The sequence below is a fragment of the Sus scrofa genome, chromosome 13, assembly GCF_000003025.6.
Source record: "Sus scrofa isolate TJ Tabasco breed Duroc chromosome 13, Sscrofa11.1, whole genome shotgun sequence".
Classification (NCBI taxonomy): domain Eukaryota; kingdom Metazoa; phylum Chordata; class Mammalia; order Artiodactyla; family Suidae; genus Sus; species Sus scrofa.
Window position 1 is genome coordinate 6,923,536 of NC_010455.5, and position 13,799 is coordinate 6,937,334.

The 13,799-nt window shown below is 38.5% G+C and overlaps 1 protein-coding gene across 3 annotated transcripts in view; it reads left to right on the forward strand.

Moving 5' to 3' along the window:
* RAB5A (RAB5A, member RAS oncogene family) overlaps nucleotides 1–13,799 on the forward strand; it is a 34,864-nt gene that overhangs the window by 18,234 nt on the left and 2,831 nt on the right. For all 3 annotated transcript variants that reach the window (XM_021068192.1, XM_021068191.1, NM_001123180.1), the window contains 3 exon segments: nucleotides 7,365–7,516; nucleotides 7,813–7,935; nucleotides 10,166–10,259. In XM_021068192.1, the coding sequence (XP_020923851.1) occupies nucleotides 7,365–7,516; nucleotides 7,813–7,935; nucleotides 10,166–10,259 (369 nt within the window).

A 13,799-nucleotide genomic window follows, 5' to 3' on the forward strand; every position in this document is an offset into this window, starting at 1 on the left:
GATGGACTCTTGAATTTTGTCCACCTTTTGGCTATTATGAATAACACTGCTATGAACGTTGGTATACATATATCTTTCACATCTTTTATGAAAAAGTGGAGTTGCTGGGTCATGTGGTAATTCTATATATAATATTTTTAAAGAATTTCCATACCATTTTCCACAGCACCTGCACTATTTTAAATTCCCACCATCAGTGCACAAAGGTTTCAATTTCTCCATATCCTTGCAAACTCTTGTTTTCTGTTGTTTATTGATAATAGCTATTCTAATGGATGTGAAGTGATATGTCACTGTGGTATTGATTTGCATTTTCCTAGTGGTTAGTGATGTTGAGCATCTTCATTTTTTTCTTGGCCATTTGTATATCTTTCGAGAAATGTTTATTGAAGTCCTTTGTCTTTTTTTTTTTTTTTTTTTTTTTTTAATGGCTGCACCAGTAGCATACGGAAGTTCCTATGTCAGGGATTGAATCTCAGCTGCAGCTGTGACCTCTGCTGCAGCAATGCCAGATCCTTTAACCCACTGTGCCGGGCCAGAGATTGAACCCCAACCTCTGCAGTGACCTGGGCCACTGCAGTAGATTCTTGAACCACTGCACCACAGTGGGAACTCCTTCCATTTTTTTAAAATTGAGTAGTTTGGGGTTTTGTGTTGTCAAGTTGTGGGAATTCTTTATGTATCTGGCTATCAATGATTTATCAGATGCTAGCTGATTTTTAAGAATGAGTTCAATATGATGAGTAGTTATAAGATAGCTCATAATGAGTTCCTGTCGTGAAGCAGTGGTTAACAAATCTGACTAGGAACCATGAGGCTGCGGGTTTGATCCCTGGCCTTGCTCAGTGGGTTAAGGATCCAGTGTTGCCGTGAGCTGTGGTGTAGGTTGCAGATGCGACTCAGATCCCACATTGCTGTGGCTCTGGCATAAGCCGGCAGCTATGGCTCCAATTAGACCCCTAGCCTGGGAACCTCCATATGCTGTGCGAAGTGGCCCTAGAAAAGAGGCAAAAAGACAAAAAAAAAAAAAAAAAAAAAAAAGATAGCTCGTAAGATGGACATACTTTTAGGAGCATTGCCATCTTTTTATATACGATCCATATAGTAAAAATTGTTTTTCTTATTTGTATATAGTAAAAATTTTTACCTTGTTGCCAGGCTTTTGGAGTATTTGGATTTAATCACTGTATGCTTTCCTCTCTGCCACAATCTATTTTTATTCCCTTTCTTCTCTTCTTCCTTGCATTAGTTGAAGTGTAACCCTTCCCTGAATATGTGGTATTTGTCTTCTTTGCTGCCATAATCTACTGGGTACTCCCTTCAATACACACATTATTTTTTTGGCTTTTTAGGGCCACACTGGTGGCCTATGGAGGTTCCCAGGCTCTAGGGGTCAAATTGGAGCTACAGCTGCTGGCCTACACCACAGCAACGCCAGATCTGAGCTGCATCTTCGTCTTACACCTCAGCTCATGGCCTTGCCAGATCCTTAATCCACTGAGCAAGGCCAGGGATCGAACCCACAACCTCATGGTTCCTAGTTGGATTTGTTTCTGCTGCACCACGACGAGAACTCCCACACATAAAATTTTAGTGGAAAATAAAAATGGCCTCAGTTTTTGTTTTGGCTATCATTGGCTCTTAAACCATCCATATAGTCTTTTTTTTGTACATTTTTATCATCTGAAGTCAATACTCATCTGTCTGATAAAATTCACATGTTATAATACTATTTCTATTAATATTCATTTTCCCAGCAGACCAATTTCTACTTTCATGGACAACTTTGGTACCTGGTTTATGATTCCACTTGGTCAGTTCCTGCCATCTTTCTCTCTGGTTAGAAGTTTGATCCGAATCCGTTAGACTCATCCATTGAATTACTTGGCTCTAAAAACCTTTGACTCCCTTCCCTACATTATCACTTCCAAACAACCTCTCACACGGATTTTATGATCACAGGCCCCTGATCTACATCTGTGATCTGGAATAAGGCCCTCCCCCTCTCTAACAGCTGTATCCTCTAAGGTTTAAGAGGGCATGAAATTCACCACGTCTATGAAAGTTTTGTGTAAGGGAAAATAGTCAGTCATGGAGTGTGTGTGTGTTGTGTAGTTTTAGGCAATTAAGGTATCATTTTACTTATAGCCATTTTAATTCTTAACCAAGCCACTGTTGCCTTTTCATTTATACATTAGGCTATTTCTTATTGTTAAATACAAAAATACTTTGAGCATAAAAGTGTGTTCTCCCTACTTTCCTGCTCCTTATCTTTTGGAGATTCCATAAGATAACAGATTAGAAAATACTGGCATTTTTATGGCTTTACCACATATTGGCACAGTTATTTTTAAAACAGTTAAAAATATCTCCAGCAGAGCATAAGTTTTTCTACACTCTATTTTTTTTTAATTTTGCTAAGTGAGGGGGTAAAACTTAACTATTTTTACTGTGAAGATATCTTGATTTTGTTGATTACTAGTGGTGATTTTTTTCTATGTTACATTTCTTTTGTGAATTTTCTTTACACGTTTATCTTTGATGCTTTTGGAGTTTCCCTAAGATTTATATGAGCTTTCTACGTAGTAAAAATTAATCTCATGCCATCCACTGTAGAAATTTTTCTAAATGTGTTTGCCCCTACGTTTTGAATGTATGATACATGTTTTACAAACCTAAACTCTCTTAATTTTTATGTAGTCATACTTGCTAGTCTTGTAGGATTTTTGGTCCATTCTAATAAAGTATTCTTTCCTATCAGGTTTAATAAATAGTAAGTTGAAGGTTGGGGTGATATTGGTTCCTTGGTTTTTCTTTTTTGCCCTTCTCTTTAATTCATGTAGAATCATTTTGTTTGTTAAAACTTTTTTTTTAATGAATTATTAACCTTTGGGTTATGCTCTTGATTTGGATGTTCTTTCCCTTGCTCAGTGCGTTGCAGTGTCTCCTTGCTTATTATTTATAAAGGTCTTCACGTTATAGGCCTTTGATATTTGCAGATTTAACATTTACAGTTTCAGCTACTCTCAGCTGACTCCAAGGTCTGTCATTCAGTAATTTGTAGTTTTGCTGAGACTGAAATGTTGCTTGCTTGCTGCTAGGCTACAAATAGGAACTGATCATGTAAGCGCAAAGAAGGAGCCTATTAGACAGGCCAGCACCTGCATCTCAACGCAGCTTTGTTTTTCTCTACTTGTCGTCGCGTACACAGTAACTCTCGAAGTGATAAAAGCTGTTTCTTTGTGAAATATGGGCCCGAAAAGAAAATCAACTGCTAGTGCTGGTGATGGAAGTGAAGAGAAAATGAAGAGGTCTAAGAAAGTGATGGTTCTTAGCCAGAAAAATAGACGTTTTGGATAAATTAAAGTGGTTTTGCAGATTCAGGTAAGTTTGTGGTTGGTTAAACATTGCTACAGTGTTTATCAGTGGTTTATATTTTGGGTACTAGAATTTATTTTTATAACTATATAAATGATTAGTAATGTATTTTTAGAAGCACTGAGGATTTGAAGATGTCAGCTGTACTTGACTGACTTTTATGGGAGAAGTTAAATACTTCAGTAGTATTTGAAACCTTGAGAACTTTGGGAAATCTTGATGTTCTTGCAGTATATAATGTTTATAGTAGTGCCTTATCCTATTCCCATAATACTTCTGCCCTGTGGCACTCTTAACACATTTAAATAGTTTTAATGTGTTTTAATGTGTTTTGTTGTACCCTACCCCTGGCATCTAATATTGGTCTTTTTCTTCTCCTCCCAAATTATGTTCTTTTTATCATACCACAAGAACAATATGGTGTTAAGTTTAAAAGATCTCGCTGGGAGTTCCCATTGTGGTACAGTGGAAATGAATCCGACTAGGAACCATGAGGTTGTGGGTTTGATCCCTGACCTCTCTCAGTGGGTTAAGGATCCAGTGTTGCCATGAGCTATGGTGTAGGTTGCAAACGTGGCTGAAATCTGGCGTTGCTGTGGTGTAGGCCGGCAGCTACAGCTCCGATTAGACCCCTAGCCTGGGAACCTCCATGTGCTGCAGGTGTGGCCCTAAAAAGCAAAAAAAAAAAAAAAAAAAAAAAAAATGTCATTAGTACTTTAAGATTATTTTACTTATGTAGTAAGTTGAGAGGAGTTTTTTAAAAATACCTATTTTTTTCCCATTTGAGAACTGTATCTAGTCAAATATTAAAATAGCCCCGAAATAGTTCTACACATCTCTTAATGAACTTCAGCAAACTTTTTGAACATTTGTATGGACTGAGGTTTATATTAGATACTGGTTATGGGCAGGTTTCTCAGGGAACTCCCTGGGAGAATAAAAAGATAAGGTTAATCAGTGGTTATAGAAAGTGTGTGAAACATGTTCTTGCAACAGAGAAGTCTGGGAGCACAAAGGGAGGACCTGTTGAAAGGGTGTGATGAGGAATGGCTTCTAAGGGGCGTTGAGGAGTAAGTTAATTGTTCTTATTCTTTGTTAATATGATTGGGATCCAATGTCCTCCCAGCATAATTGACTGTCTTATCACTGCCTGTGTGTTGTAAGGCTTGTTACTTTGATCTATTCCAGCCAGTTTGAAGAACTTACTATCTGCTTTATGTTAACTGATGTCTTTGGATTTTCATCTCAGTCTTGCCTCTTCCAAATACTTTCTCTTTCTCTAATAACTTATTATTTCAATTATTATAAGAATATATGAAATGATACCACATGATCACGATGGTAGACATTTCTCTTGTTTGGCTTCTAGGTTTAGAGAGACTGCAATACCTGATTTTTAGCCTACTGGTGTAATGGCTTTGTATTTCTAAAAGAATCTCTACTAGATTATGGGCTGTTATTATTTTAATGTATTGGTTGAAATTTCTTCTCCTGTATTTTGACATTTTTATATATGCATTTATAAAAAGAGATTGGTGGCCTTTTGTGAAATATTAACTGGTTTGGGAATCAGATTATATTTCCGTGAAGGCAGCATAATTAATAATTATTTCCCTGAGCCTAGAGTTGACTTAAATGCAAGTGTAAATGAATCTTTTTTGCTGCCAATGGACTTGTTTATGGAAGAGAAAACAAAGTTCAAATGCAAATTATAATTATTTTTCAGTTGCATCAGACTATACTTGAGAAAAGTTGTAATTTGTGATCCAGTCCTTAACATTTTTTTCTCTTTTATTAAAAAAAGAATACTGTCTTAGGGCTTAATTTTAAGTGCTTAAAAAAATATTAATTCTGGGAATTCCCATCGTGGCTCAGTGGAAACAAATCTGACTAGTATCCAGGTTTGATCCCTGGCATGGCTCAGTGGGAAGGATCCGGCGTTGCCGCAAGCTGTGGTGTAGGCCGCAGACACGGCTTGGATCTGGAGTTGCTGTGGCTGTGGTGAAGGCCAGCAGCTACAGCTTTGATTCCACCCCTAGCCTGGGAACCTCCACCTGCTGTGGGTGCAGCCAAAATAGATAGATTCTGCCTGAGAACCTTTCATGGCTGTGAAAAAGTGACATAGTACTTTCTTGGTGTCTTTTACCATAAATACATGATTTTTTTTTTTTTTTTTTTTTTTGCTTTTTTTAGAGCCACACCTGCAGCATATGGAAGTTCCCAGGCTAGGGGTCAAATCAGAGCTGCAGCTGCCCACCAGTGCCACAGTCACAGCAACACCAAATCCAAGCCATATCTGCAAACTATGCCGCAGCTTGTGGCGACGCCAAACCCCTAATCCACTGAGCAAGGCCAGGGTCCAACCTCGTGAATACAAGTAGGATTCTTAACCCGCTGAGCCACAATGGGAACTATTAGGAGTTTTAAAAATGGATATTCTTGCTAATTTTGCATTGTAAAAGTTTATATTAGATCATATATTTTATATATGACTAGCCACTTGTGAGAATTCACAGAATTAAATTAGAGCTAAATTAGAATTTAGCTCAAAATAAAGACATTTCCAGTTATGATGGTTGCAAAATTGAAAAGCTTGTGGTTCCTGATACTAAAGCCAGCAAGCACAGCAGCCAATTGAGCTAATAAAAATAGCATGAAAATTACATACTAAATCTAATGTAAAAGAGATATATCAAATTAGACTTAGCTTATTTAACACATTGGTATTAACTGGTTAATCTCTTAAGAATGTTATCACTAGGAGTTCCCACTGTGCCTCAGCAGTAACAAACCCAACTAGAATCCAGGACGACATGGGTTCCATCCCTGGCCTCGCTCAGTGGGTTAAGGATCTGGGGTTGCCATGAGCTGTATAGTGTAGGTGGCTTATATCTAGAGTTGCTGTTGCTGTGGCGTAGGCAGGCAGCTATAGCTCCGAATTGACCTCTAGCCTGGGAACTCCATATGCCCTGGGAGCCAGCCCAAAAAAAAAAAAAAAAAAAAGTGAAAAAATCCTTAAGGCAGGGAATGAAAGAGCTAGGAGTTAATATTGAATCTGTATTTAACAAATTATGTCTAGGTTGAGGTAAGAATGATTACAGAGATTAAAGTCTCATAAAATGTTTCAAAATGAATGATATAAAAAATATATTGAGGAGTTCCCATGATGGCACAGTGGTTAACAAATCCGACTAGGAACCATGAGGTTGTGGGTTTGATCCCTGCCCTTGCTCAGTGGATTAAGGATCCGGCGTTGCTGTGAGCTGTGGTGTAGGTTGCAGATGCGACTCAGATCCCACGTTGCTGTGGCTCTGGCGTAGGCCAGTGGCTACAGCTCCGATTCAACCCCTAACCTGAGAACCTCCATATGCTGCAGGAGCTGCTCTAGAAAAGGCAAAAAGACAGCAACAACAACAAAAAATTGATTTAGTGGCAGTGGACTGGGACTAAATCCCCAAGTATACCAGAAAAACCCAGGAGAACAAAGCATTTAATATTAAAATACACTTTAATGAGTTCCTGTCGTGGTGCAGCGGAAACGAATACAACTAGGAACCATGAGGTTGTAGGTTCAATCCCTGGCCTTGCTTAGTGGGTTAAGGATCTGGCATTGCTATGAGCTGTGGTGTAGGTCGAAGACAAGGCTCGGATCTGGCATTGCTGTGGCTCAGGTGTAGGCCGGCAGCTGTAGCTCTGATTGGACACCTGGGAACCTCCATGTGCTATGGGTGCAGCCCTAAAAAGCAAAAAAAATAAAAAATAAAATACACTTTAAGAATGTAGAAGACACTTTCAATCTGTGATTTTACTACAAGGGTTTTATACGTAAGTGTATATTTATCTAGCTTTGAAGCATAGATCTTGCAAGTTTTTAAAGACATTAGTAACTTGGGTATTAACTTTGGGTATCAGGTTTCCAGGTGTTTTCTGTAGTATGAAAATATTAGGACAATGGTAAACTTACCGGAGACATTTTCTTCTTTCAGCTGCTTTTCTAACTCAAACCGTGTGTCTTGATGACACAACAGTAAAGTTTGAAATATGGGATACAGCTGGTCAAGAACGATACCATAGCCTAGCACCAATGTACTACAGAGGAGCACAAGCAGCCATAGTTGTATATGATATCACAAATGAGGTAAGTAGAAATGTATTCTGCTGTGAAACTTGTTTGAATATCTATTTTTAGTATTCAGAATTTCAGTTGAAAATATTTTTTAATCTTTTTTTGTTAAAGGATGGCATTTCTACCAAAACTTTTATAAGATAGAAAAGCTGGTTTTTTAAAAAAAAAATAAGTTGAAAGTGTCTCAAGTAATATAATAGTCCTAAGAAATTCTTCCCAAGAGTCACACTTTTAAAGCCTCACCTCAAAAAGATGCTCCCCAACCATTTTTTGAGCTTATGCCAAATAGCTGTCTTTTTGTTTCTCAGGAGTCCTTTGCCAGAGCCAAAAACTGGGTTAAAGAACTTCAGAGGCAAGCCAGTCCTAACATTGTAATAGCTTTATCAGGAAACAAGGCTGACCTCGCAAATAAAAGAGCTGTCGATTTCCAGGTATGTTGACTTCAACTGTAAGTGAATATTTTTCTTCTGTGTCCACACTGGAATTAACAGTTTCTTTTTTAGACCATGCAAGTGATAGAAAAATTTTGAACAAATATGATATAGTATGTAATACAATCTCATGATAAACCCAAAATTTTAAATATCTATGTAATTATAATATGTAAGTTGATTCAGTGATTTTTTTGACCTCCACAATTACAAAAGAAGTAACAGTTCACAACAGTGCAGGAGTATATATATAAAGCAAAAGATGATTACTCTGATCCCTCCGCCCTTACATTTATTTCAGTATCCTTCCTTTTTAAAGTTTATATACCTATATATATCAGCATACATACGCATACCCACATATACACATAACACCTATGTGGTGATTCCTAAAAGGGCCTTCAAAAATAAAGGTCTAAAACCATGTATGTTATCTCATATAGCTAATAAATAATTTTTCCTGTTGCAAAATAAAGTACCATCATTTTTTAAAAAAGCAAATGTCTCTAGTTAGACATTTTAAAACTTCCCATCCTCATGCTTTTCAGCTTCTCTACCAGAGAAGTTTGGTTCTGGCCATTATATATACACACTATCAGTGATGGGATAATTTTCTTTTTCAATGATGGAGTACACACACCAGGATAAAAGGACTAATGTTTCTTGCGCCATTAGGTAGTAAGCTGAGCATGCTGCACATACGGTTTCATTTAATCCTTGTGACATAAAGCATCATCTATTTACTCTTTCTAAGAAAGTTACCTTCTCAGCATAGAGTGTAGGTGGAGCACTTACATTATAGTCAAAAGTAGCCCTGTCACATAACATTTCAAAGGAACCTCATTTTTATCAAATTGAAAAGATTATTGGTTCTTCAGAACAGCTGTGAGGATCAAAGGCAATAATATATGTAAAATGTAAAGCATAATAAAAATGTAAAGTAGTATTGGAATTTTCAAAGAAATGATTCATTACATATTTTTAAAATGTTGCTTGTGGAAGTCATTTAGAATTAAATACAAGGGTTCCATTTAGTGGTTAAAACAGTCTTAAATATTTGGTTTCTGGAGTTCCCTTTGTGGCGCAGCGAAACAAATCTGACTAGGAACCATGAGGTTGCCAGTTTGATCCCTGGCCTTGCTCAGTGGGTTGAGGATCCGGCGTTGCTGTGAGCTATGGTGTAGGTCTCAAGTGCCACTTGGATCTGGTGTTGCTGTGGCCATGGCATAGGCTGGCAGCTGTAGCTCCAATTTGACCCCTAGCCTGGGAACCTCCATGTGCCATGGGTAAGGCTAAAAAGCAAAAAAAAAAAAAAAAAAAAAAAATTGGTTTCCCTTTGTTTTCATTTCAAGTAATGAGCAGGTAAAATTGCCATAGAGACCAAAGAGAAGTGTGTTGTGGGGGGAGACTATGCCCAAGACATGTGGAAGTTCCAGGCTGGGGATTAAGCCCTCAACACAGCAGTGACCTGAACCACAGTAAAGACAAAGCTGGGTCCTTAACTCATTGGGCCACACGGGAACTTTTAGTTTATTTATTTGGCCACACCCATGGCATGTGGAAGTTCCCGTGCAAGGGCCAGGGATCAAAACCAAGCCACGGCAATGATTAAAGCCACTGCTGTGACAATGCAGGGTTGCGGATCCTTAACCCACTGTGCCTCAAGAGAACTCCCAAAAAGAGTTTCATATTTAGAATAGGGAAGTCATCCTCCTTTCCCAAACTCATCATTAGAAAGTAGATTCAGGAGTTCCCATCGTGGCGCAGTGGTTAACAAATCTGACTAGGAACCATGAGGTTGCGGGTTCCATCCCTGCCCTTGCTCAGTGGGTTAAGGATCTGGCATTGCCGTGAGCTGTGGTGTAGGTCGCAGATGCGGCTCGGATCTGGCGTTGCTGTGGCTCTGGCGTAGGCTGGCAGCTGCAGCTCCGATTAGACCCCTAGCCTGGGAACCTCCATATGCCGCAGGAGTGGCCCTAGAAAAGGCAAAAAGAAAAAAAAAACGTAGATTCAATATGAGACCAGATGAAGCAGAATGGGATAGCGCAAGAAGGTAAAAAGGAAATTACAAACCATGCAGTATCTTTACTTTTGTTTAATTGCTTAAAAAACAATCGTTGGTTATAGGTGATCCTTTGGTAAAAAAGGAAGCCTCTTTGCTGTAACAAAAATATGGCAGGTGTGGTAAGCTTGTGCAAAGGATATATTTCTTTCTTTTTTCTATAAATAGGAAGCACAGTCCTATGCAGATGACAACAGTTTATTATTTATGGAAACATCAGCTAAAACATCAATGAATGTAAATGAAATATTCATGGCAATAGGTAAGATTAACTTTTTGCGGACATTAAATATAGGTAAATAAGTTACACTGGAGGTATATTTGGTTTCACCTTTTTTTTTAATTCTTGGTTTTGGGGTTTTGTTTGTTTTAATGATTATACTACTATTCTAGATTTCTTAAATGAAGCATTACTTTGTTAGACGTGTTAAATTTGAAAAATTACCGCCCATTAGGTTGTAAAGCTTTCAATTTAGTTAGGATTCTTCTAGGCAAGTTGAACTTTGAGCTGAAAGTTCAAGCAGATTTTCAAAAGGTTTCACTGAAAAATTTGGATAAAAATATTTTTCAGTTAGACCTATAGTTCTTATATAAAAGGAAGATAAACTCTTCATGTTTTTCAGTGTGACATACAGGCATAATAAGATTACTTCTGTCACTGATCGATAACTATTTTCATCTCTTTTTTGCTCTGAAGAAAACACTATTTTAGAACACAGTTTTGGTTTATTTTTCAAGTTTTTTTCTCTTTTTTTGCTTTTTAGGGCTACACCTGTGGCATGTGGAAGTACCCTAGCTAGGGATCCAGTCCGAGCTACAGCTGCTAGCCTATGCCACAGCCATAGCAACTCCCGATCCCAGCCACGTCTGTGACCTACACCACAGCTCACAGCAATGCCAGATCGTTAACCTGCTGAGCGAGGCCAGGGGAGCAAACCCACACCCTCGTGGATATTAGTCGGGTTCCTTACCACTGAGCCATGACAAGAACTCCCTCAAGTTCTTTTAAATCATTGATTATTGACAAATATAACACATAGAGGTACAGTGTACATAAGTATACAGATTGGAAAATTATTTTAATGTCAGTATTGTAATGAAGCAAGTTTCAGAGTATTGAGGCACAGAGAGAAAAAGGGAAAACAATGTTTTTCCCTCTTTCCCAAGTTCCCATGGGTGTCTCATGGGAAAGCAACACCTGTGCTTTTCATTGCCATGATGGTTATGTGATCAACGTATGGCTCTTACCTTTACTCCAAGTACTTTTAACTAATAATGAATGCTGTTGCACAGATGTTGATTATAGGTAATGAAGTTGAGTAGTAAAAAGGAAGCTTTCTTTTTTTTTTTTACATCAAAAATTAAAACATTTTTTGGAGTTCCCCATCGTGGCTCAGCAGGAATGGAAACAAATCTGACTAGCATCCATGAGGAAGCAGATTTGATCCCTGGCCTCACTCAGTGCATTGAGGATCTGGCATTGCCGTGAGCTCTGGTGTAGGTTGAAGATGTGGCTTGGATGCTGCATTGCTATGGCCATGGTGTAGGCCAGCAGCTACAGTTCTGATTTGATCCCTAGCCTGGGAACCTCTATGTGCCGCCAGTGCAGCTCTAAAAAGACACACACACAAAAAAAAAAATTAAAACATTTTTATTGACTCTAGCTTCCTTCTAGTAGTTTTCAGGTGCACATTCTATGGGAGGGGCCTACTTTGGTGGTTCTCACAGACTACTGCCTCCATACTATTGATGTGCCATGCACTCATCTCATTCCATACCATCTTTTACAGTACAGCAGCGATTATCCACATCCTTATCCCCAAGTAAGAAATATTATTTTATTTTGAAGTCTTACAAATGAATCAGTTAACAGCTGGTTCAGAGGCTAAAGAAAACCCAGTAAGAGCTTCAAGTACTATCATAATATCGTTCACTAGATGAGAGAGTTTAATGGCTTCATTTAGGGAAAAACTTATCTGTGTTGTGTGAACAGTTTTCCTGAGAAACTCAGGCTTGCCATTTATTTATTAGGGAAATACTAGCATAATCGTGAAGGATTTTGTTACAATATATACTTTTTTTCAAATAAATGAGGCAGATAACACTCAACAACACCACATCTGAAAAGTTAATAAAAGGAAACAGAGGATAGGCCCCTTGAATCAGGCCGAACTTTAAACCTTTCTGATGCTATTAAGACTCCACCAGATGGGCTTTCTTTAATTTGTACCTTTTATTCAGACTTGCTAATAAGGTTATTTTTTCAGTTAGAAAGTAGCCTGTATATTAGAGCTTTCCCTTACTTTTCTGAAATTAGAATATTTCTCTCCTTGAAAGAAACTCCAGGTTTAACCTGAATTGTGGCCTCTCCATGAATAACTTAAATACACACAGTGAACTCCTGTTTTCACTTTAGATGCCTTCCCAAGTAGAGTACACTTATTTAGTTGGTAGAGTCTATAATAAATTTATTGTCTGCTTTTTTTTTAAATCTCTTTTAGGCCACACCCACAGCATATGGAGGTTCCCAGGCCAGGGTTTGAATCAGAGCTGTGGCTACTGGCCTATGCCACAGCCATAGCAGTGCATGATCTGAGCCATGTCTGTGACCTAAACCACAGCTCACGGCAATGCTGGATCCTTAACCCACTGAGCAGGGCCAGGGATCAAACTCAAGACTTCATGGATGCTACTCAGATTCATTTCTGCTGAGCCATGATGGGAACTCCCTGAAGTCATAACTTCCAATTCAAGAGTCTGAGTTCTTGACCATGCTATACTTCCATTGACACTTTTCTGCAAATTCATTTTTATGTAGTTATTACAGCAGCATAAACATTGTCTTAAATTTTCGCTTATTAATGTTTTTCAGTGTTATTACATGAGAACTTAAAATATCTTCTAGTGATAAAGAACTTTTTTTTTTATTTTTTTGGTCTTTTCCAGGGCTGCACCCGCGGCATATGGAGGTTCCCAGGCTAGGGGTCCAGTCGGAGCTGCAGCCACTGGCCTGTGCCTGAGCCACAGCAACGAGGGATCCAAGCCGCGTCTGTGACCTACACCATAGCGCACGGCCAATGCTGGATCCTTAACCCACTGAGCGAGGCCAGGGATCGAACCAGCAACCTCATGGTTCCTAGTTGGATTCGTTAACCACTGAGCCATGACAGGAACTCCAAAGAACAATATTTTTAAAGCCAATATGTGATTCTTTTTGCTTTTTAGAGCCACACCCACAGCACGTGGAAGTTCCCAGGCTAGGGGTTGAATCAGAGCTACAGCTGCCACCCTGCGCCACAGTAACTCGGGATCCGAGCTGTGTCTGTGACCTACACCACAGCTCACAGCAACGCCATATCCTTAACCTACTGAGCAAGGCCAAGAATTGAACCTTCATCCTCATCGATACTAGTCAGATTCATTTCCACTGAGCCACGACAGGAACTCCTTTGTTATCTGCTTTTAATTTGATAAGGTCTTCAGTAGCTTCTGACAGTCCTAATCAGTTCAGGATCAGATTGGTAAACTGCAGTTATCTATATACAAAACAAATAGTACCACTTCAAATCGGTACCTCCTTCACTGATACAGGAGACTACTTCTTTTGAGACTCCTGAAGATATGTTTTAGTTTATCTTCACACAGTAAAAATTAACCCAAAACAAGTTTTTTATTTCTTTCAGCCTCCTAATTTTATTCTGATCTAATTCCAGAAAGTCATCAGAGAAGTATGCTAAAAGAAATAATCATTTGGTCCAAAACCTAACTTGGTATTAATTATAATAAAATTTATAGTGCTAGC